This window comes from Cajanus cajan, chromosome 2, assembly GCF_000230855.2.
Source record: "Cajanus cajan strain Asha chromosome 2, NIPB_CcT2T_4, whole genome shotgun sequence".
Taxonomy (NCBI): Eukaryota; Viridiplantae; Streptophyta; class Magnoliopsida; order Fabales; family Fabaceae; genus Cajanus; species Cajanus cajan.
The window spans coordinates 81,290,123-81,316,368 of NC_138518.1; the positions used below are offsets into that span (position 1 = coordinate 81,290,123).

Sequence of the window (26,246 nt, forward strand, 5' to 3'; positions counted from 1 at the left end):
CATTGTTTGGTGGCAGTGAGAAAGTTGATCTTGGACATTATTTAAGTCACTGATTTCTACAAATTTCGCTTTCACTTGTAGGCCAAGTTAAATGTTATTTATCGCTTTTAATTTTTGTGGGGTCCTATTAGTCAAAGCAACTTAACTTTTCATTCAATGAGCCATGTCCTTGTATCAAGGAAAAAGATCATCGTACATATGATATTCCTCCACTTGATATCCATCTGAAAAATTGGTTAACTATATATATAAATATGAATAATTTTCTTTTTAAGTGGTAAACAGTAAATTAATATAATTATATATAACTTATCAATAAATGACAAATAGTGATATCTAAAAGTGACTAATTTTTGTTTCACAAGTGATTAATCATATTTTGAGATTATTAATTGTCATTATTGTATATATGTTTCACAAGTGGATAAACATAAATAATCATAATTATATATACTTATTGATATATGGTTAATAAATGGTATAATAAGGTTATTAAATTTTTAAATAATGACTAATTTTGTCTTATAAGTGATTAATACTCCTTATGATCCCTATTATAAGATTTTTTTTGTTTTTAAATATAAACAAAGTTAATAATTATTTATCTCATTTAATGATTTTTTTTTAATTGCATTACCTTTTTTAGGTATTTATAACAAAGAGAATTTTCAAAAAAAAATTATGAAATTAACAAAATTTAATGTAGATAATTAATTTTTTTATGTTTGAAATTATTTCTTTTTTGTTTATAATAGATAACAAAGGGAGTACTCCTCTTGGGACTCATATAAGCAAAATGACCTAAATTCCCACATATTAAGAAAATTAGTTAAGTTAATTTAATTTTATTGATTTCATATAAAAATTAAATTTAACTTCCTAAATTACCCTTAATAATATTTATTGGAGAGGTTAATCACATTAAATTTAATGATTATTTTTGAAACTATAGCAATAGTATTAAGTTAATTAGAATTTATTTATATTTAAGTCTAAAAATATTAGGTACTATTTTTGTTTATATGAGTCCAGAGGGAGTAACATTGTGAGGTTATTGAGTATTAAGTTAATTGCATGAGTAAATATGGTTGATTTCCCTCGCAAATGGATATAAATAAATGAATGAGAATTTATAGTTGATATAAATAAATGAATGAGAATTTAATAATTATGAATGCGGTTAACAATGTCATATGGTTTTTAAAACATCTAACAGTGGTTAAATGTGTTTTACAAGTAATTAATAGGGTAACAAGTATATTGAAATGTCTAATATTAATCATTTGTTATATAAAATTAATTATATATTTTTTTATATTTTTTTAGTAAGCTTAAAATTAACTATATTTATACATGGTTAACAATACTCGTGTTCAAGCACAGAAGATATGTGCATTTTTATACATTATTTTTGTGTATGAAGGTAAGGATATAAAAATGGGGGGTCAACCGTTTTGAAAGTTGGATTAGGCGTACTCAAAACTAAAACCGTGGTGTGTCCTCCAAAATCACAAGTTAATAAATCTTAAAATCAATACTAAAATAGTGAGTTGGTTGTTGGTGATGAGTTAGCATTTCATTGTAGATTGCACGATTCATTTCTCATTGATTAATGTTATCCTGATTTTTAAATTTCAAATTTCTGCCGTCAATTTTTTTTCTTCGAAATTTCTAATGTTGTTTATACTTGCACCAAATTACATGTACAAGAGCATATATCATAATTTACTTGAAGAAAAAAACTTTTTCTATACAATCAAATGAAAAAAGAAATGCACATTTTCTTCTTTTCACTAAGTATGACTTTCACCAATTTGACTTATTTAAAATAAAAAAACACAAAAATATATTGACTAACAACCAATAAAAAAAAAATTTGTCTTACTAAATAAGAATAGTTAAATTAAATGGACCACAACACCATTAAAATGGGTCAAAAATCAAATTATCAAAGATACTATTTTGAGATTTTTAAAAGTAATATTCTCAAATATCTCAATTTTCATCTACTTTTTGTAGGAATAAAAATTAAGCGATATATTTTCCTTATTAGTGTCTCAAATAGTCTTTTTCGCACGTTTAAATCAGATTAACAAACTTTCTATTGCATTCTCTTCTTTATCTTGTCCTTTCCTATGTAATCTTAAATTTATTTTAATATTTTCATTTCTATTATCATACTTCTCCCGTGCCATATGATAATGTGATCAAACTTTTCTTTAAATTTTTGGAAGTATTTTTTAATCAAAACTGACCTGTAATATTATTATTTATTCCATTTTAATTACCTAACTTGTATCCAAGTATGACATCTTTATAATTCTGAATAGAATCAAAACCACTACTTTAAAAAACAGTAGTTAAAAGTGCATTTTTGAAATATGTTTCCACATATCAACCATATTTTCTATTCATTTTAATCAACTTATTATAACTTATTTTATTAGCTTGTATTTTTGCTTGACAACTAAAGATATTTAGTGAATGAGTTTAACTTGCAAACTTAATGTTTTCTTACATTATTTATTTGGAAGAACGTTTAAATTTAACTTGTAATGTGTGACTATTTTTACTTTCAACTCGAAAACTTTATTGCATATTATTTTTCTTCATTTTTAATATAAATTTGTGAAGACCACATATATATTCTACTAAATATACTATTTAAATTATTATAAACACAAAATTTATCCTCTAATATATAACAAAGTTTCGTGCACCACGTTATTTCATTTTAGTGGTGTGACGTTTTAATACATATACCATGTCTCGGCAAAAGATTTTAGTCATCTGAAACCGACCAGACCGACGGTTAGATTGGATGAAGCAAATTAATTCTCAGGTATTTCAGATTTTTTCGGATGCAACTTTCGGGTTCAAACGAATTTGAACGGTTGGATTCAGCATTGGAATTTTCTTATCCGATAAACCGGTTGGATTCAGCATTGGAATTTTCTTATCCGATAAACCTGAATCCGACTGTTTATCTTCTTCATCTTCATCGTTCCATCTTCAGTTACTTCTTCTTCTTCTTCTTTCTTCTTCTTCTTCTTCTTCTTCTATTTCACTCCGTAAACATCCTATTCTCTTCAACCTTTCCCTACAGCCATCGTCGCTGAGAAGCCCCCTATTCCTTGCTCTGGTTGACGGGGGTAGCGATGCGAAAATCTGAAACTCAGCGATTTCCCCCAACAAAGCAGTGACGGAGACCGGAAAAGGGTGACGATGAAAGGCGGCACAAAACGCTAGAAGAAGCTTCTCAAACTGATGAACCCATAACCCGCACGGATTGAACCCGCCAAAACCTAAGTTCTTCTCGATCAGAAATAGCCCTTGATTCTTCTTAATCGATTTCAGACAATTTTAAGAATTTTAGTCCGAAACCGGCAGGCGTCGTAAGCATATTCGCAGTTAATTTTGAGAAAAATCTTCTTTCTCGCATTCACAATATCCATTTTTCTCCAAAAGGTTGTAGAGCACCCCTTATTAATATTTTTTTAATACTATCCCATTTATTTTAATTATTATACTACTTATTTTAACTTTTATGAATTTATTTTTATTTAAATAAATTCAGTTAAGTGTTTATGAATAACTGAAACTTAAAACTATAATTGCCTAGAGATGTTTTACATTTGCAAAATAAAAATTATATAAAAAATCACGTAGCAATTGTTTGTTTTACTTCATATTTATCAACTAATTCAATATTAATCTTGCCAGAAACTAACAGAACCAAGGACTTTTTTCTTTCATCACTTAAGATGAACCATATTAAACCTCTACTATATTCTCTAACGCACACCATTTTCTTTCATTTTTCTCCAATTTTCACATTTCATCCAAACGGTTGAGACAATTTCCCGACTCGAGAGGATTACTAACAAATTTAACAATAAAATAAATCGTGAAACATAAAATAAAATAATATGATAGGCCATAGACACTGGAGGAGATTGAACGTACATGAAATACATTGTCGACAATTAGAATCAATTGATTACTTCAGATACTAGTTACAGGTGTCACACAATTAATCATTCCAATTTTGCAATTTATCCATGCTTTATACCCATTTCTAGAAAAATTATGAAGGATGGAATTTTCTCATGCATTAAATCAAATTCAGTTCAGGAATTGGTGGATAAAAATTGCATAAGCAATTTTAGCCATCTTAGATAACTCCATGCAGCTGCTACAAGAAATCCTTTACTTTTTGTCATCCCTGTCCTAACATAAATACTTCATACAAAAATCTGAAATCTTCTGGCCGAACATTTCTCTTATACAACTGCATAATTTTAGAAGTCTAGAAGCTGGGTTTTGCTTACCAGATTCCCGTTATTGCATTCAATTATCATTTATCTATGCCTACGCCTTTTAGCATTGTCGTCAGTAAACAACTCCCAATTATGATGATCAAGGTTGCTCAAATCGTCGAGTTCTGCAATGGCTAGCAAATACTGGGTGAGTTTCACAAGCTCCTGGTCACTATCCCGGTTAGCATGAGCCTTCCTGAATGGTTTAATTGTCAAACCATTCTGTGGGTTCATCACAAAATTTCTTCGAAGGTCATCAAACATGATGGTATTTGAAGCATTGTAGAACTGAAATAAAATAAGAAGCCACCATAAATACAAATGCATCATGGGCATGGCTGCTTGGTGCAAAAAACTAAAACAAGACATGGAAACCAGATATAGATTACAACAATTTGAAATGTCAAATAATTTCATTTTTCAATTTTATTTAAACTCGAATTTGAATCAATAAGCTCTATAAGCCATCAAGGTTTATCTCACATTCTCATTTATAATTAACTCATGAGCATTAAACATCTTTTCAGTTTTTCAGGAAGAGTAAGTCATAACCAGTGTTTATTGGGTGTTGCCCTATATAAAATATAAAGTCTTAACAAATATGCTAAAATAATTCTACTAACTTCACTTTAAGAAGACGAATGGCAAGTTAGTTTATAGTGTATTCATACCTCAGGGAACTGAGCCCAGATCAAACCAAGAGGCTTGCAATCAAAGACCCCACGAGATGGCGACTGAACAGTGATCATTGCCATATGGTCAAGAAGGGCGGTGATTTTGTAGTTAGGATTATCCAGAACCCCAAGTTGTCCCATCTTGAGGTTAATCCACTTCATGCTGCAGGAAGTGAATGTAGCAGTCATTCCATCATTCCATTACATAGAAACAGAACAAAAAGAGAAAAATGACAATACCTGGTTGCAGACCATATCATAATATCATACTCAGCATAAACTGAAGTAAGAAACTCATGAAGGTCTGAAAAAGAAAACAAAGGACACCTTAGAAACATTAGAAAGAAAGGAAATAATAAGTCTAATTGTGGAAAAAAAATATAAATGTCCACCCCCATTTTGGGATGAAAGGTGAGAGATAGAAAGAGAATAAAAAAAAAACAGGGATTGAAAGTAATAGAAATAGTAATGTGATAAAAAATAAGAAAGAAATAAGACAAGAAGCAGAGTAAACATGAACTAAAACTAAGAAAAATTCAAATACATTCCTTAAAGTGCAAATTGACAATCAAACAAGTCCGAGTGCATATTGAAAATCAAAATAGTCCAAAATTCAAAAAAATCATATGACTAAAATGATAATATTGATATATATATATATATGATATATACATACATACATACATATATATATATATATATATATATATATATATATCCAGAGACTAAAATAATACTAAGTAGTTAGGTTAAGAAACTTATTTGACATTCGGATTTATTTAATATTTTCTTAGTTTCGCGAACTAATATATCAGCGCCCACGACTTTCAGGAACCAAAATGACTATATATAATCACTCTTAATTGTCATGCACCAAGTGTGAAACACTCTATCCTATCAACCAATCAAAAATAATCTTTCACACGACTTATTCATCAAATTAGTCCCTGAAATCATGAACTCCGATTAATTTAGTCCCTAACATCAGAAAAAATGTAACAATCATTTTAGTCTCTGAAATTACAAAGTGAGTGACCACAAATGGCAATTATGTAATTCTAGTGGAAACAAGAGAGAAGGAAATTACAAGGTCTCATGAGTTGAAGAGGATTCTCGGCGGTGGAGCGGTGATCGAAGAGAGTGTAATCAATATCCAGCACAAGCAGTTTCTTCCCTTGGCGACACGGATTTCGAAGCTCAATCTGCAGGAACGGACGCAGGTAAGCATAAGATAAGAATAAATGGATGAAAGAAAGAAAAGAAGAAAGGAACCTTGATTTGATGGATCCGTCTGGTCAATTTGAGCTTATTGACTTCCATATCCTTGATGTCAACAGCTTCGTCCTTAGGAAGCTCCAAATCGTCGAGGATCTCGGGGGAGTCCACCGGATCCACCAGCAAGTCCTCTTCCGTGGTCCTGCATGAACAAAATCAGCGACAAAGCGAAACGAAACGAAACCCTAGAAATGAAAAAGGCGAGGACCCACCCGATCATGGTCATTTTGAGAGAGGAGTTGAGAGGGAGCTGAGAGAGGAAGAGGGAGTCGTCGTTGAGTTTGGAAGCCAGTTTAGGGTAAAGAAGCTTCTGGCGAAGGGGTAAGACGTTGGTGAGTTGGCAGATTCGGCGCTTGAGTTCGCCCACCGTGTCGTCGCCGCAGACGCGGACGGTGTACTCGTTGCCGCTCCATTTCACTTTCAGCGTCAGTTCCTCCGACGACGCCGAAGTCGTGGCCATGCTCACTCACTCAACAAACGTTCCTGTTCCTAATGCTGCCTAAATATTTCTGTTTCTTTTCTTATGAGCTTTTCCTCATTGTGAATATAAATAGAGTATTTAATGCTATTTATTCATGCATCATTTATATAAATAAACAAATCGTTTTTTCTTAAATGGACTTCATCATTACCCATAAAAAAAATAATTAAAATAGAGTTCATTGTTGTATTTTTTTTTTTGGGAACATTCTTTATTGTATCTTTTATCTTAATATTAATAAAAGGAAACTGGTAAAAAATATTAATAAAAGTAAAATAATTCAACCAGGTATACCAAAAAAAAAAGAGAATGATATACCAAAAATAAATAATTAGAGAGCAAGTCTTGTGGAAGGATTGAGGGTGTTTATGAACCTGTTCACCCAGTTAATTCAACTTAATCTAAATGGATTTTTGACAAGTTTGAATTAACACAATCAACATGATGAAACAAATTCAGATTATTCTTTAGATTATCTCAACTCGCTCCAATATCATAAATTTAATAATTTTTAAATAATTATATATTAATAATGTAATTTTTTAAATTAATAAATAATATTTTCACATAATATTATATTTATATTAATATCAATTATCTTATAATATATTTTAATTTTTAGTAAACTTTTTAAGTTTTATAATTTGACTACATGCGATGTGAAATTATATCCAAAACTCTCTAAATGTACCCAAACTCAACATCACTTGACATAGTTGACCGTATTTAATGATTTGCACGAACTTATTTTAATAGCTTATAATTTATTTTATAAATTACTTTAACAAAATTTTGTAAATAAGCTAATTTTTAAGTTGCTAATTTCTTATTTTAAATTTTATTCTCACTAATTTATTTAAAAAATATTCCAAATAATTAAATATTATTTTATATTTAGCAACTAATTTATTATTCCTTTTAAATATTTTTAATTCAATCGATCAGATTAAAATGTTTCAATTTTTCAATTTAGAATATAGCTTGTAAGCTTTAACAAACTTGTACACTAATTTTATCAATCGCACCATAAAATTATTCATTTGTTTTTCTGTTTTAGCCTTATACAAGAATATATATATATATATATATATATATATATATATATATATATATATATATATATATATCAATTTAAATAATTAATTTAACATTTAAAATCTTTAAAAGATTGTTGTGACGCTTTAAATATTTAAAAACAAACCTGATGAAAGAATATTTTGAAGAAATATATCTGTGACGGTGACAGAATTATACTATCATGCCAAAAAAGACCTTATCTAAAGCCTACAAAATTGTCAGAATCTTACGTAGCCAACGGATGACAATTGAACCAAGAGCATTTTAAATCACATTTTATTTATATAAATTCTTCCTAATGCTCGTAACATCTAACACACAGTTGACAAAGACGATGCAATTTGCCTAGCCAAATAAGAAAGAGACAACTGAATTTTTTTAGTAGTTAAAATATATTTCTTTAAAAAAAAAAAAAAAAAAAAAGTAACTTCCGCAGAGGACACCATACTGATTTTCAGTCTTCATATTCTGTTTCTTCATCATCCTCTTCATTGTTTCCTCCTGCATATCTCCAACCATCTTCAACATTGTCACGATCCTCTTCTGTTTCTTCGCTGTCTTCCTCATCGTAAGGTTCATCTTTCACGGACCAAGAACTTTTATTTACAGTTAAAGAGGGAGTGGAAACTTTGCGTTTTGCAATTTTGGAAGGAGGCAACTTGAGGTTTGGCTTAGGCTTACTTTGCTTCTGAACTTTACCATTTGACCGTTTCCCAACATAGGCATCTTGGTCACTTGCTTCATCCATTTCATTCTCAGCATTAGCCTGAGCATGCTCTGCATTTTCTTCAGGCATAAGCTCCCCCGGGTGTTCCCTCTTCAAATGGAGTCTAAGCTTGTATTCATGGATGTATGCCTTTTCACACCCGTCATAAGGACATGTATAGGGGCGATCAGATGATGCAGAACCATATGCCCCTCCAGAAGGTTTTGTAGTTTTTGTTTGCTTCTCTGAAGGTGGAGTGTACTTTGCCACATCCACAGTTGCATTCTGTAAGATAAGGTTGAAATTGCAACTCAGAAGATTGTTCAAGAAATGTAAAACAGTTCAAAAGGTTGTTCAAGAAATTGCAAATCACATCCACTGTAGTAATTCATCAGTTTCAAAATGGAGACATGTTTCTACAGATATCCACGATATACATAAGAAAAATAATGTATAATTGTATTGAAATGTATTGTTAACATAGCAAATGAAACTATTGTACGATAACCATATGGATAGATTAAAAGAAAAGAGATGCTTTACATGATAACATGCACCATATAATATGAACAGACCGAGTGGTCAAAAAAATAAAAATGTATAAGCTACATAAACAGGAAACACTATCCAACCTTTTCGTGATGAGATGAAATGTGATTCTTAAGTTTGTATTCGTGAGCATATCTCTTTCCACAATCTGGGTACGGGCAGATATGATAGTTCTCTTGGGAATGTGTCTTCATGTGAGACCTTAAGTTGAAATCCAAGGAGAAGGCCTACAGCAGATTGACAATTTTGGGTCACTAAAGATGTTCTGATTACAAGCATACACTCATTCAAGGCAATATCCAAACTTCAAAGCAAAAAAGAACAATAGCTAATCAGAGAATGAAATAGTGGATAATGATTGAAGATAACATCATTCAAATAGTAATTTATCCACTCAGAAAAGTTTAGTGTAGCTTTGAAGAAGGTACATTCACAATTATACTAAAGAAAAAATCGAAATATTGTCTGGATTTATTATGTGTGTGTGTAGAGAGAGAGACTTCATGACATATTCATCAATAGGGTTGTTAAAGTGACAAGTTTAAATTATGGAAAGATATTTTTTTTGTACCATGATAAAGATGATAACAGTGATTTAATTGCAATATAGTCAACTAAATTTTTTTGTTACCCTCTATATCAACAATTTAATCACTAGGTCAGCATAAGTATCATCACCAAGAGCTCAAGCCTTGCTGCTTGAATATCTCTAGTAAGTCCAATGAAAACACAGACAGATTCAGAGTGGACGGTAAAAGACTGAATGGATTATGATCGTGATAGTAAGAAATAGATGGAAAGCATAAAGCTAATTGGAATGTCACAAATCCAAATGTGTATATCATATAGAATAAACAGAACACGCAACACCAACTAGGGAAAGGAAGCCATCATAGAAAAGAAAAACAAACCCTTAAATGGATCGATTCATCACCTTACCACAGCCTTCATGAGGACACACAAAGTCCCTCTCCCCTGTATGAATGAGAAAATGTCTTTTCAACTTTGAACTGTCCAGAAATTTCTGCAATGTAAACAAAATGACAATAAAGTAAACCACAGCAAGCTATTATAACTTGAATGATAACAAAATGTGAATTATTATTTCAAAACTTGGCAATACAGATGGCACATATATAATGCGTGTGGGTGTGTGCATGGAAGTAACATCACTACCTTTCCACATCCCTCATAGTGACAAACATATTGCCTCTCTCCATGGATGTGAGAGTGCTTCCTCAATGCACCAGCATCTATGAATGTCTTTCCACAGCCATCATAGCTGCAAAGAAAGAGTACTTCAGTAGTTGGCTCTGGTTCTGGCTCAGGCATTGATGGCTCTTTTGTCTTTTCTTTCAAGGTCTTCAAGGTATCCTCTGAAGAAAGTAAAGCAAAGAGAAATGTAAGATAGAAACCATGATAAAATAGCATCATACACACAATGGTCTCTTGGTTGCAAACCACCTAAACTTCAATTTGTTGCATGTTTAACGATTATATTCTTTATTGAATCAGTATTAAGCATTAAAAAAATAATAACTGCTGTATTAAACATTTATGATTGCAAGCTATAAACCAATAGGGAAATGGACAGATTTGACACCGACTAGCAGATCTGGATCCTATAAGTTTCTCTTCATAAAGTCCTTAACCACAATTTTTCTTCTTACTAAGAGTCTTCTATTCCTATCCTGGACTTCAAGAAGCTCTGATTGACTCAATGGCCAATGCACATTGAGAACAATTGCAAATGATGTAAACTATAATTAAGGGGAAAATCTCGGTGCTTAATTTGTGGGATTTACTTCAACTCATTCAATACTGCATAATGATTCAGTCCCCCTCCCCTTTTGAGAAAAAAGAAACAGAGGTGTCATAACCAGTGTTGTCCTTCCGGTGAAAGTTTAAAGGCAATTCAACATTAAGCAATGCATAAAAATTCAATGTTCAGCTTTGATGTGCTACTTAACTAGAGACCCATAGAATAGCCAAATGGGTACAAGATGTAAGCAGACATAGAATGGCCAAATGGGGGAAGGAGTGTGAAGAGATGTAAGCTTGCCAGATAGCAAAAATAACCAACCTGTTACCCATTTTAAGAGCATGCACTTCCCTCCAGTCGTTACAAGATCCTGGGGAACCCTGGCAGCAATATTGATCTGTTCATTAGCATAACACTTCACAGAATAAAATAAGAAAAGACCGAAACAATCAGATGACAAAAAGAATGGAAACAACATATGGCGAGTAAACTCGTTTACAATCATAAACCGATAAAATTATAAAACTCGTTTAAAATAACAATAAGAATCATTCCCTTATTATAATTTCATTCCACTCATTCGAAAAATAAAAAAATCTCAATCACGGAGAACGCTTGGTTTAAACGAACCTCCCCACCCCCCCCCCCCCCCTTCTTTCCAAACTCCTCCATCGAACTCAATTGTTTTTCCGCAATCAAACAACAAAACCAACCAATTTCCCGAAGCTAATTCAACAAACACAGTAATTAACATATAAATTGAGCCTCGTTACACATAGCTACAGTACCACAGAGAGATAATTTAGCGCGATGCTGAAATCCCTAAAACAGAAGATCCAAATTATGAGAAGCGTGAAATCGAGAATACCATTCTCTGACCCATTTAACTGCGGGAGCCTTGGACTTGAGGATGGGGCGCCTCTCGAAGTAGCTGTTACTGTAGTGTATCTCCATCTCCGATTCACCGCCGCTACTCTCTCCCCTTCGGAAATTCTTCGAAGCTTTTTCGCGTTTTAGGGTTTGGTGTTTTGAGGGGCCATATTTTCTCTCCAAGCGTAGGGATAAAATACTTTGATCCTCTCTTCCTCTTCACTAACACGAACGAACGGGTTAAAGGGACGAAGACACTGTTTTATTTTAAAATAAATAAATAAAGGATTATATACACTTAATAAAAAAATAGTATATTTTTAGTCTTTTTAATTATGATAAAATTATTTTAATGTTTAGAAATAACACTTTTTCACTGAAAATTTCTCAAGACATGTGGTATGCAGTTTTCTTGAACATACAGAATACACGAGAAACTATTTTCATATCCTCTTGAAAACATGAAAATAAATATTTTCGTAATTACATATATGAAAATACAAAAGAAAAAAAAACACGTTAAACAAACACTTTTTATGTTGAACTTATTTTTCCATGATTATAGAGAAAGGTGATATTCTTGTTAAAACATGAGAAGTTATTTTCTGTATTTTGTAGTTTCTATTCTCTTCCTTATTTTCTATTTGATTTTATTTATATTTTAAAGATATAAATATTTAAATATAGTTAAGCATTTTTGAAAATATATAAGAATAGCATTCTTAACTATTATTCCTAAAAATGTAATTATAAAAAATGAAATCTAATATGGTGCTTTAAAATAACACTTCTTATTTACAAAGTGAAAATATATATTCTTACATTCATATTTTTATAATAGAAAAAGGATCACTAGTATGAGTGGTAAAGTGAGTCGTGGCCACCTGACAATCCATTAGCCCATTTATTTATTTATCTTATATTTTATAGTGTATGTTATTTTGTATTATGGTATAGTTTCATTATCAAAGGAATATCAATACTTTTATTGTAATTCTAAGAATTATTGTAATTTTATGGTGTTAAAAGACTATTGATGGTAATCTTGATTGAAAAAGAAATACTTTTAGTAATTTGTTATTTTTGTGTTGTAGTCTTGAAATTGAAGGAAAAATTTATATAATTGGTCATTTGATTAAATTTATCAATTACTATAAAAAAATTGTCAATTAAGGATTCGATTCAAGCTTGTGTTCCTTATAAGATGGGTTCGACACTCTTACGACCATTAAAATTCTACTTTGGTTGACATACCTACTAAGGTGAAATTCATGTAATAGACTTCTATACTAAATGAAAAATGCTGCTTGATTTGAGAATTTCTCGCACATCATTGACTCTCTATCCGATAATCATGAAAAAATTATTAGATGGTCCTAAACCACATGATCTTTAACTAACTCTATATGACATGTAATATATGTCATTAAATTTTTCTCACAAATTTAAAAACTTAAATATATGCCATATAGTGATTGATTGAGGTCATAGACACTTTGTAGTCTTTTACCACCTAATAATTTCTTGTAGTTAAGGAGTGTCATCCCTCATATATCACTTTTATAACAAAAAAAAATATAAAATAATAATAATAATAATTTTGATGGCCACTAGTTACCAGCTTGCCCTTAAGTAGGATGAACCAAGATTTTCAATTTGCTTTCATCAAATAGGTCAGTCCGTCCTACCCCATTTTTTGGAACACAAACATACCGGATTGACTTATTTTATCACCCTTAATCACAAACATGTACCCATATAATAATACAACAATCACTTATAATTATTTCATTCACTCTAAAATTATTCCTATAACATTTCTAAGTGAGAAACCATAATCAACATATCATGACTCGTTGTGGCCATTCATGGCACAATCTACTTATAATCAATCCATCTATGGCAACAATCTAATCTCAATTCCATAAACTATTTTTTCTGTTTTAGATAACTCAAAAACCTATATCGGGAGGAGGGGGTAAAAAAAGGGTGAAAGTGGTAAAAACAATAATAAAAAAGAAATCAAGGGCAAGGGATGGAGTAGGCTAAGAGACAAGTTGTGGAGCTCGGACACGTTTTCTTTATCAATAGTAATCATTTAAAATAATTATTCAAACATTTTTAATATCAATTTGTCGCGCTATAAGCTGTTGGTTCATTTACCAAACCGTGTTCCTTTTTCCTCTGTTCTGCTACACGATGCATGCAATATGGAATGCCAGAAACCAAGTTGTGCTCCATGCTCATGTGCCTTATGCGTATGTTATCCTTGTAAGATCTAGAAGGGAAGCTAAGGCCTATGTGCGAGCAACCCATGGTGAATGGCAACAATCCTAATTGACCCCATTGGGGTACACAAATGCTAACACTATCATTAAGTGGTTGTGGCCTCCTAGTGGGGTGTAGTGGTGTCGTTAGGAACTTCCAAGGAGCTTTTATACAAGCATTTTCTTCCTACCTAGGTAAGTGCGGGGTTTTGGAAGCTGAGTTGTGGGGAATCCAAACTGGGCTCAAGATGCTTCAGAATTTGGAATATTCAGATATTATCGTTGAATCTAACTCTTTGAGTGCAATTTGCTTGTTAATGGATGGATGGGGACGTGAACATGCTTGTTGGTGGCATACATCTTGTGTCTTTATGTATTTACTCTGCTATGCTTTTCTTTATTTCGTTTGCTGTTAAGGATGATGCTTCTATGACTGGTTTCCCACATGGATTTTAATTTAGCTTATTTTTACCCATTCTCTTCACACAAAAAAAAAAATCATGAAATAATTTTCAATTTTAATATCATGACATAATTTAGATGGTTTCCTGGAATTGATTTAATACTTGATTGATGTAACGACCTGACTGGTCACTACACACGGCACAACACACCAGAACACCACATAGAGAGGAACAAGTATATACATATAGTGTCTAGAATATATATATATATATATATATATATATATATATATATATATATACAAGGTTCAAATCTGGCTAGAGTTAGACTGTACAAAATACATCCAGCAATGCTACACTAAGTAGCTAAATACAACAACAAAAAATCAAACGCCATCTGCCAGCTGCAGACTCTCCTCGGCTGCACCAACCTAACCTTGCTCTGCTCCCATACATAGTATGATCATTGCAGTCCAAACCACATGGAAACAACAAAGGGTAAGCTAGTGAAAAAAAATCATCATACATATATATAAATACATGAATGGTAAACAGCTACAGCTATCAGCACATCAACCAGCTTAACGACATCAGCTTATAATATAACACAGCTTTCAGCAATAACAGTAGTAAGCACAAATGCGTCGTCACACATATCAGTTAGTATTGGTCACTTGTAATTGGTATAACTCGACCTGACCTCTATACCATGGTCGTTTTGTACACGTGTGTCTCGACCTTGCCCACACACGGGACCACTAAGACTTAGAGGAGAACAGCAAGTTACCACTCCAAGGGTCAGCTTTCCAAGGAGGGTTTTCAACAAATTGGGCTCTAAGAGCACCACAGCCGCTCAATCCACACAATGGGATGAGGAAATTTCGAAAACATCTCCTCTAGTCTTAGTGATCAACAGCTCAACCTTACGGCCTACAATAGCTCCTATCAGCACGGAGCACAGCACTGCATAGCAGCAATAACGGTACTGCATAGTAGTAATAACAGCATTGCATAGCAGCAATAACGGCACTGCATAGCAACAATAACGGCACTGCATAGCAGCAATAATGGCACTGCATAGCAGATAACAACATACAGCTTAGCATTATACAACACAGCCAAACAACTCACAACTCAACTAACACAGCTCACAGCACAGCACAGCTAAACAACTTACAGCACAACAATTTACATCAACTACGTCTTAACACCATAATTCAGCAATTATCATCCAACAACATAGCAATACAACCACATCCGTCAACAATTGCAACAAAATTTAACACATAACAACCTATAAGTACACATCACATCTGCGCCCGACGCACTCATGGTCGCGCCCCGGCGTGACACAACCAGAGAGCATAAGGGCTCAACGCGCCCAACGCAATTTCAATTGCGCCCGGCGTGATACCCAGCAGCAACCCTCAAACTTCAAAAATTTCTCCAAAACTTGCACCAAATCAGCTTTCCAAACATATGCAATCGGCCCAAAACGTCACATTTTCATCAAACAACCCAAAAATCCCAGCTTTTCCCACATGCAACCACAATCAAGAAAACCCCAAGATTTTCATCAACCCCGGAAAACCCGAAAATGAAATTTCTTTTATCTCAGCCAACAATCATCAAACATTAGACCACAAATGAGTTTCTAAACTCATTTTCCCCCACAATACAGCCAAGAACTAACTTCCCTTACCTCGGTTAAACGGCTCCGAGCTCCGAAAAGAGATAACGAAGAAGGAAGAAGGAAATCCAAGCGTCCGCAAGCTTCTCAAAACCTACTCAGCACCTATGCTCACCACAACCACTACCAAGAAGAAGAAATCAGCAACAAGGAGAAGGAGAGAGTGAGAGTTGGGTTTGGGGAAAAAGAAAAAAGAGGGTCTCACAATTGATGTTGTTTTAAAGGTATTTATTATTATACCACCAAGCACATGAAAAACCTGTCTATGAAGTTATTTCAACTTAATGATCTTGAATTAAAGCCTTATATATATGTAGTAGTATTAAATTATCCAATGAAAAGTTTTGTTATTTTTAATAGTCTTATTTAATTTGAATAAAATTGTCACTAATGATAAATAATAATTTTCGACTCCTTTTTTTTTATCAGTCTCGTTTTAATCACTTAAAATTTTTTTACAAGTTATTTCAACTTAATGATCTTGAATTAAAGCCTTATATATATGTAGTAGTATTAAATTATCCAATGAAAAGTTTTGTTATTTTTAATAGTCTTATTTAATTTGAATAAAATTGTCACTAATGATAAATAATAATTTTCGACTCCTTTTTTTTTATCAGTCTCGTTTTAATCACTTAAAATGTTTTTACCAATTATTTGAGTTGCAATTATTAATGTATTAATAAATAATAAATAACTATCAAAAGATAAAAGAAAAATCACAATTTAGATTTTTAAGCTATTTTTTTTTATAATTAATTTTACATTTTTAAAATTTGTTTTATTTTTTATCTTTAGTTCACGGCCTAAGCATTTTTTTATATAATAATATTTTTTTTTATCATTGTATTGACAGGAATATCTACTAACTTTACCTCCCTTCTGCTTTAATTGCATTAAAATTATATCTTTTAACATTATTTTTTTTTTATCAAATTCAAGACTCTTACTTGATATCTTAATGTTTTGAAGAAAAATCATAATATCAATTGATATAGATTGAACCTTTAACCGAGAGTTATGAGAGAAAATACATAATAAAAAAAAATTTGTTTATTATTCGTACCAATAAAAACAAAATTAATCCATTAAAAATGTATACCAATACAAATGAATTTTAAACGATTCCAGCTGACCATATACCCATATCTAACATGTTTTACTAATTTAAGAGTTGTCTGTCTAGTGGTGAAGAGCACGTGAACTTGGAACGTAATGTGGGATAAAATAATTTGTGATTTCATTTCTGCAATTAATTCTGTACAAAATTATAGCACAAATTGTTTCAAATTACTTTTCACTTATAGTTCAATTACAAATTTCGGTTTTGGTTCTACTTGTTTGCATTTGTTTTTTTTTTTCTTTCTAAATTTTGAGGTTCAATTTCTGCTTAATTTTTATTTCAATTATAGCCGGATGATTATGCTCTATTTATTCATGTTTTATTTTTTATTTTTTGTTATGACAATTTATTATGCTTTATTATTTTGTATATGCAGCGACGTAAATGATTTTTCAAACACAATCTAAACGGTCCAATTTGATCTAATTAGCCCGTTGGGTTAGATAAAATTGGTCCCTTTCGTTTTTAGAGTTCGACCCATCAAGCAATTTTTTTATTTTATTTTATTTTATTTATATTTATTTTAACAAGATAGTTACTAGATAGCTTGTGCATGTTATGATTCCATATAATTTGGTTGACACCTCACACCAGCGTACCATTACTTATTTAGAAAGCAACTTAAGATACTTAAAGGGAACAAATGTACCTTGTTACAACCCTTAACACCCAAGTTCATATATATATATATATATATATGTGTGTGTTTTTAATTTTTAATTTCTATAACTTTTAAAAACTTTATTTTATTCTCTTATAATAACATATCTAAAATAATATATAAAAATAATTATGCAATACCAGTCAAATTTAATATAATATTTTTATTAATAAAAACACTAATATATTAATTTTATGTGATAATATTTAAAATATATTTGAATAAAATTTAAATATAAAGAGTAAAATAATATTTTTAAAAATTATAAAGACTTAATAGATTAATTTTAAATTTAAAGACTACAAATAAATTTAATTTAAATTTAAAACATTAAACTAATATTTGTTTTTTAAAAACCAACCCTCGTACTTTTGAAACTTCTCGATGCTTTTTAGGGTTACAGAATTATAAAATCCAGGTGGAATATTAATTTTTTGTTTACCGAGCTTTCAATTCAAAGATGATTGGGATCGTCATATATTTGTTTATTGGTTATTTATTTATTGTCAATGAAAGTGACAGAGGATGAAAGCGTAAACATATACATAAAATGTAAACACGATCAATAAAATAGAATACAACTCGATAAGAAAATAAGCCAAATGGCCTCGTTTGTTAGTGAATTAGTGGGAGGTTATAGATTTAAAATTCATTTTTAATATCATATATTAATAAACAAAAATACACTTTGTAACCCTTATATATATAATTTTTAAAAGATTTCGAGAGAAAATAATTATTAAAATATATAGTATAAATTTAGGATCATTAATGTATGTTTAGATACTAGTTAAAATGTTTTCTTTTACAAGTTAAAAACTACATTTAACATAAAAAACACATATTTTTGAAGAAAAAAAACACTTGCGAGTATATATATATATATCTTAAAAAAAATACAACTATTTTCTCTAAATTTTTTAGAAATAAATATAAAGAGACCGTCTTTTCCATATATATCCAGTTCCATTTCCATCAAACAACTTGTTCATAATATCTTCGTACGATATAATATATTACGGTATAAATTTTCGTCCAAGAATATACTTTACTCTAGACAAAAGATATTCTACATTAAAAATAATGTTCGTTTCAAAAGAAGCAAACAATCATTATAATATAGTCCTATAAGATTATGAAACTCTATCATAGTAGTGTTTAAATTAAAAAAAAAACGTCAATTTAAAATTGTTAATCACATTATTTCTCACTGTCAATTCCATTATCAATTATAATATTTAATGATTATGTAAAAAGTTGACCGAGCACATTTATTGCGATATTTTTCTGTCAATTACGTTTTTTATTCACAAGATTATAAAACGTTATTAATAGTTTCAAATTGAATTCCATTTCCATCAACAATTTATTCATAAGGTATTGATTTCATTTTATAATTACTAACGAAAAAAAAAAAGAAGAAGGTATTTTTGTAATAAAAACGTGTAAGTAATTATTTTTTTTAAAGAGAACGGTGATTTTTTATTATTTATATATATATATATATATTGTATTAATTTCATTTTATAATTATTAGTAACGAAAATAAGGTATTTTGTGCCTCTTGAACAAAAGTAAGTAATTATTATTTTTAAGGAGATTTTTTTTATTTTACCTTTAAAAGATATATTAAAGAAAAAGTTAAAATACAATAAAATAATGTAATTATCTTTAAAAAATAAATATAAAAAAGTTATATATAATAAACATATTTGGATAGAAATACAAGAGTTTCAACATAATTTCTATTAAAAAATATTATTTATTTTCTATTTTCAGTACAGAAATTATTATAAGCATTTCAACATCGTAATTAAATATGTTCATTATTATGAATGATCTATATTTATATTATTAATCTATATCTATTCTTATATATATAACCATTTTTCATCTCTATCTTTTTTAAATGACTTTACCTTTAAATTATTAAATAATAAAAAATGATATTAGAAATTAACTATTAATTTCCTCAAATATTTATATTTATAATCACCTTTATTATGTAACTTCAATTTTATTTTTAATTTTTAAATAAAATATCTTTATTCACTAGTTATTAATAAAAAAATTATTTTAATGTATAGAAATTATAGATTAATTTAATCATATAGCTATTTATAAACCACTTTTTTCCCTAATCGAAGGATATCCAGTTTCCAAATTATTCTCTATAAATAACCATTTATTTTTAAATATCTAGTAATTATAAATTTATAATAACAGTGAATTATATAAGAAAGTAAGAAAGTGAGAAAGTGAGAAAGTGAGAAAGTGTGGTGTGTTTCAGAGTCACAGCGATTATTATTCTTTTTTAAAAGTGTAGTGTAGTGCAGTGCAGGTCAAGGCGAGGGTCGAGTCCAGACTCCAGATCCATTTCTTTTCTCTCTCTCTAATCAAATCAAATCAAATCGAATCAGTTGGGTTGCGAATTGCGATTGTTCTTCCTTTCTTATTTCCAAAAAAATATAAAACCCTAAACTAAACTAAATCCCGTTTTCGGCGAGATCGAGATCGAACATGGATGAAGAGTACGATGTGATCGTGTTGGGCACGGGTCTCAAGGAGTGCATTCTCAGCGGTCTTCTCTCCGTCGATGGCCTCAAGGTTACTACTAATCACTCTTTCTCTTTCTCTCTTTTTCCAATCCATCAAATCTCATGCTCATTTTTTCGATTCAGGTTCTTCACATGGATAGGAATGACTATTACGGAGGAGAATCCACTTCACTCAATCTTATTCAGGTCTTTCATCTCTTTATATTTTTCTCAGCACAAAAAAATAAAATATAATAATGAAACTGCGACATCACGGTTTCTCTCTGTCTATCCTCTTCAGCTTTGGAAGAGATTCAGGGGAGATGACAAGCCTCCTCCACATTTGGGCGCTAGCAGGGACTATAACATCGATATGAACCCTAAGGTTTATTTTATTTTATTTTATAATAATTATAATGCTAAATAAATCTCGGTGGAATTGGATGTGAACATATGATATGATATGATTCTCAATTTGTCTGACGTTGTTTGATTTATTTTATTCTAGTTTATTATGGCTAATGGCAATCTAGTGCGGGTTCTCATTCACACCGATGTTACTAAGTATCTCTCCTTTAAAGCTGTGGATGGGAGCTACGTGTTTAATAAATCAAAGGTATGCTGCTGTGTTCCTTGTAGGGTGTAAATGAGTCGAGTCAAGCCGAGCTCTTGAAGTCTGGGCTTGGTTTGTGAGAAAATTTGATTGTTTAAGCTTGATTCATTTATTTAATTGACCCTAATTGAAAGCTTGAGCTTGTTTAGCTCATTTTCAACTTAATTTTTTTTCCTTAATGTTGAGCTTTCAAAGCTTGGGCTTAGCTCATTTAAATATCAAGCCTGTGTTTGTTTAATTAATTGAATGAAGCAACTTGAACGAGTAATTGACAAGCCGAGCATGAATAGTTCACTAATAATGGCCTGACTCATTTACACCCTAGATTTTCGTGTATCTTTATGGGAGGTTTCTTTTGGTTTAGGTGTTTTAATTTTTTTTGATGGTTGTTGCAGGTTCACAAGGTGCCCTCAAACGACATGGAGGCCTTAAAGTCCCCACTTATGGGGATATTTGAAAAGCGCCGAGCACGCAAGTTTTTCATTTATGTGCAAAACTATAATGAGAGTGATCCCAAAACCCACGAGGGGATGGACTTGACTAGAGTCACTACTAAAGAGTTGATAGCGTATGGGACATCTATACACTTGTTTTCTTGCTGTGTACATTATTTTTGTAGATTTAGTGTTTCAGGCTCTCAGCTTTGCATTGCCTTCATAATCTATATAAACATATTGAAATTGATTGAGTAATAACTAATGTGGCTGGTTGGCCTTGATGCTATGTGATTCAGTCATGTAAAGTTGGCGGGAAAATGCATGTATATGGTCAATTCTGTAATTCTTGTATTATTGTAGATGTGTTTATATGTGACAATTTACTCTTATTTGGCACCTTTTTTGTGTGTAAATATTTAATAAATTTATTTGGATGCCATGATGATCGTACATTTACTTGTATTATTTCATATATGTCTCTTCATCCCTGTAATGAGAAGAAAATTATTTAGAACTTGTGTGGATGGTCACAAGGAGTATTTTAAAGTTTCTTTTGCTTTTCTTGTTGACCTATGACAGAAAATATGGCCTTGATGATAACACTATAGACTTCATTGGTCATGCTTTGGCTCTTCATAGAGATGATCGCTACTTGTCTGAGCCAGCATTGGACACTGTGAAGAGAATGAAGGTAAGTTTAATGGGTTATTATGCACTTGTATTTTTGTTCTCAGTCATGGATTCTAAATTGAAAGCTTTGTCTGTGTTACATTTGGTTGCAATTAGCTTTATTTATTTAACCATTCATGCTTATGTTTCCTACTTGTAGTTATACGCGGAGTCTCTTGCACGCTTTCAAGGAGGGTCACCTTACATATATCCTTTGTATGGTTTAGGAGAGCTTCCCCAGGTATTCCACTATCTATTTTTTTTTGGTCTCTTTGTCGAATGTACTGTTGGAATTTGTTTTGCTCAAGGTTCTTTAATTTTTTTTTTTCCAGGCATTTGCACGTCTTAGTGCTGTTTATGGTGGAACATACATGTTGAATAAGCCTGAGTGCAAGGTATACTCTATTTTACATACATACACACAATGTCTCTCCATCTCTCAATTGACACCAGTGTAAGACTTGGCACACCTGCACAATTACAACTTTGATAGAAAATATTTTAATTGATCCAGTCTTCAAACTATAATTATTATTTAGATCTTGAATGCCTCATTTTTGAAAAATTTAATAAAACTATGTTGTCAATTTGTCATCAAGTAGTTGATGTTTTAGTTTATTTGAAAACTATGTTAAATGCTAGTTTGAAGACACTTTTATTCAGTGGAAAACAATATTTGATCCTGAAAAAAATTATAATGAACTAATACTAGCATTGAAAAATTTATTCACCAGTGTATATTTGGTTATGAAACTTGATACACGCCACTGTCAGTAGTTCCTAACCCATTATATATAACCTCTTAAATTCGTTGAACTTGTTATATATTTTGTTAATTGCCCATCCCTATTTGAAAAAAAAAAATCTTCACCAGTGTATATTTGATGTTCTTTGAATAAAATTATTATTGTGAGTTAAATTTGTTTTAGTTTATCTGGAATTGCAATCCTTATTTTTGTATTATAATTGCTATTGTGTTTTTTTGATGTGTATTTGAAGTTTGAGTAGCATGCTGATATACATTCATACTTGTGCAATTTTTACTTTTTTGCTTGAATGGCAGGTTGAATTTGACGATGAAGGAAAAGTTGTTGGTGTCACATCTGAAGGGGAAACTGCAAAGTGCAAAAAAGTTGTTTGTGATCCATCATATTTGCCCGGCAAGGTATCAGAAACCATTCTCTAGTTTTGACTATTTTGCAACCAGTTTAGGTGATGGTGAGTGAAAAATTGTTTGCTTCTAATGTCTTGTAGCCATGCTAAGTTACCAGTTTTGTTTCTGAAGGATGTTTATTTACTGTTGATAAAAAAGTTAGTGGCAATTGGTGAACTGACATTAATTTCTTAAATGACTTGATTGGGAATTGCATCCTTCTTTTAAACAAAATTGTAATCATTTCAACAGGTGAGGAAGGTTGGTAGGGTTGCAAGGGCAATAGCCATCATGAGCCACCCAATTCCCAGCACTGATGAATCCCATTCAGTGCAAATTATTTTACCACAGAAACAGTTAGGTCGGAAGTCAGACATGTAAGTTTCCATGCAGCATATTAAAGAATGTATATTTAGTTAAATTTGTAGAATCTGTTACAATACGGGTACGATACATATCATGCTGTTGGTACCATTAATTGGCGTGCATAGTGGTTTCTTAACTGAAGTTAAATCTTAGTTTCATCTGAATTCTTTTCATTATTTCTTATCAGGAAAGTAATCAAATGGTTTCAGCATGAATTAAGTTTGCTTCTATTTTATTTATTTAAGAAATTGCTAGCAAGATAATTTCAAAAATTTAATGTACTGGTAAAATCACTGAACCGTGCAGTAGACAAGCAACAAATTTACATATTCCACTAAAAATGAATATTGCAACCATCCTCAATACAGAAGATATATTGAAATTCTAAGATTTGATATTTAAAACTTGGAAAAGTTACTTAAGTTTTTGAGCAAGTGATGTCAATTTTAAATTGTGTTTTCCTCTTTAAATTGAATGTTCTATTCTGTTCTCTTGGGCAGGTACCTATTTTGTTGTTCATACACTCACAATGTTGCTCCAAAGGGAAAATTTATTGCGTTTGTATCAACCGAGGCAGAGACAGATCAACCAGCAATTGAACTAAAACCTGGAATTGACCTACTAGGACCTGTTGATGAGATATTTTTTGATATCTATGACAGATACGAACCGGTCAATGAATGTACTTTGGACAACTGCTTTATTTCAACGGTTAGTTTACTGTCTTATGAATATTTGTGCCATATGTTGATAGGTTGACAGTACTGTATTTAAAACTTTTTGACAGAGTTATGATGCTACTACTCACTTTGAGTCAACTGTGGATGATGTTCTCAACATGTATACATTGATAACGGGAAAGGTAAGTTTTATGCCATGGTGACCACTTGTTTTCATTTCTTGAATTAATTTCGCTTGTCACAAATTGTGTCTGACATTATTCTATAGTAGTCATTTGCTCCAGAAGTTAAGACCGACATTTTTAATATCTTGTCACGTATTGACAAGTCTACATACTGTAGGAAGTAAATTATGGAAGCACATGCATAAGACCAAAATAGTCACTTAGAGCTACAAGTAAATGCCTATTAGTTAAACCATGTTGATTAAAAAGTAAATTATGGAAGCACATGCACGAGCCGTCAGTTTCACACTGACTTAGGATTTTGATATGGCTTTTGGTTCTTGTAAATCAATTTTCTGCAAAGAAAATGTTTGTTGTAATTAAAAGTGAAAATAATAAACAAAAAATATCTATGAAATATTTGTTCAGGAAACATCTTTGAAAATATCACTTTGTTTTTTATTCTGTTTAGCCTCACCTTTGTTTTCTACTTTCAATGGTTCCCGAACAAATCTTTGAAAATGGAAAATAAAATGATAACAAAGTGACATTTTTGTAATTAAAAGTGAAAATAATAAACAAAAAACAGAACATTTTCTCAAAGTAAGAACCCCCTTAGATTCCCTTCTTCCCGACTCCCAAAAGCTAAAAATGGCTGAAATAAGTTTTAATTAACCTGTTTAGGATGAGTGGGATTTCTAATGGTCGTTTTGCCGAGTTCTTTGGGTAGCTGTTGTCAAGTTTACCTATTTGATAGAACTGGCAATATAATGTAACAAGAAAGAAATGAATCTTTTATTCTTCAAGAATGAGTGATGGGAGTGTAGGGTTCCAGGATATTGAGGAGACCTGGACTCTGCACAAACCAATTCCAAATTTCTTCCTACCTCGCTCTTATTCTGACTAATGTTAACTCTATTCTTTAACGGTTTAACCTATCATTTTCTTAGTATGAAGAATTTATATATTCCAAAAATGGTTGTTTTTCATGAAACAATATCCTTTTGATTCTTTTAAATACATTAACTCTGTAGACTTGCTACTAATGTGATTGAAGAATGGATGTGAATGAAAAAATTGAAGAATCTAGTCAATTTTGTAGTTGTTGCAATGAGAATTGCTAGTGTTATTCTTTCTAAAGCTTTTTGGTCAATATTCTTTCTAACATTGGTTGAAATTGAAAATCACAAATTTTGGTGGTACCTATAACTAAATCAGGCATTCAGGATAAAGGGTCATTAAATGAGATGCGGGATCCAGAAAATTTGTGATTTCTAATAAACTTAAGCCAGGAATGAAGTCTTATAAATAGTTTGTCGCAAGCATTCCTGTTGTCGCAAATGTGTTTGTGGATGGACTAGCAACCTGATCTTTGTGGCCTACTGTTGGGCATGGGAAACCTTGAATAATGATTAATGATATTCTCTTGATAACTTCTTGGTAATTGGATAACATTCTGATTCTTGTACACCTAATTTTGAACAGGTTATTGACCTGAGTGTGGATCTTAGTGCTGCGAGTGCTGCAGAAGAGTAAAGAAAACTGGGATATCTCCTTTATGATCTGTTGCTGATGGTGAATGTTATTAACGTTTATAATAAATTATGGTATAAAATGTTTTCGTTTTTAAAAAAGATTTGTGTGGCTGGGGAACTTTTCCCATCCAGAAGCTCTGTCGTGCGTATTAAATTTATGTTGACATACATGATATTATGCCTTCTGCAGTGGTTTTAGTTTTTGGTAATGTAGTCTTATTTTCATATTGTTAA

General features: G+C 31.2%; 3 protein-coding genes across 3 annotated transcripts; 1 reads left to right on the forward strand and 2 right to left on the reverse strand.

Moving 5' to 3' along the window:
- Positions 1-4,087: 4,087 nt before the first annotated feature.
- On the reverse strand, positions 4,088-6,808 carry LOC109796309 (ubiquitin family protein). Its single transcript, XM_020355995.3, has 6 exons — positions 6,481-6,808; positions 6,266-6,410; positions 6,081-6,195; positions 5,234-5,297; positions 4,991-5,156; positions 4,088-4,607 (listed from the first exon to the last, which is right to left on the reverse strand). The coding sequence occupies exons 1-6, from the start codon at positions 6,726-6,728 to the stop codon at positions 4,362-4,364; spliced, it is 984 nt and encodes a 327-aa protein (XP_020211584.1). The 5' UTR covers positions 6,729-6,808; the 3' UTR covers positions 4,088-4,361.
- Positions 6,809-8,074: 1,266 nt separating this feature from the next.
- Positions 8,075-11,958, reverse strand: YY1 (zinc finger (C2H2 type) family protein). Its single transcript, XM_029271583.1, has 6 exons — positions 11,712-11,958; positions 11,165-11,223; positions 10,258-10,457; positions 10,016-10,105; positions 9,165-9,308; positions 8,075-8,817 (listed from the first exon to the last, which is right to left on the reverse strand). The coding sequence occupies exons 1-6, from the start codon at positions 11,795-11,797 to the stop codon at positions 8,281-8,283; spliced, it is 1,116 nt and encodes a 371-aa protein (XP_029127416.1). The 5' UTR covers positions 11,798-11,958; the 3' UTR covers positions 8,075-8,280.
- An 8,183-nt stretch (positions 11,959-20,141) lies between these two features.
- Positions 20,142-26,246, forward strand: LOC109795377 (guanosine nucleotide diphosphate dissociation inhibitor 2). The gene is made up of 13 exons (XM_020354857.3): positions 20,142-20,465; positions 20,540-20,602; positions 20,697-20,780; positions 20,904-21,011; positions 21,404-21,576; positions 22,025-22,136; positions 22,275-22,355; positions 22,447-22,509; positions 23,178-23,279; positions 23,520-23,644; positions 24,134-24,344; positions 24,421-24,495; positions 25,963-26,246. Exons 1-13 carry the CDS (start codon positions 20,379-20,381, stop codon positions 26,011-26,013), a joined length of 1,335 nt encoding a protein of 444 aa, XP_020210446.1. The 5' UTR covers positions 20,142-20,378; the 3' UTR covers positions 26,014-26,246.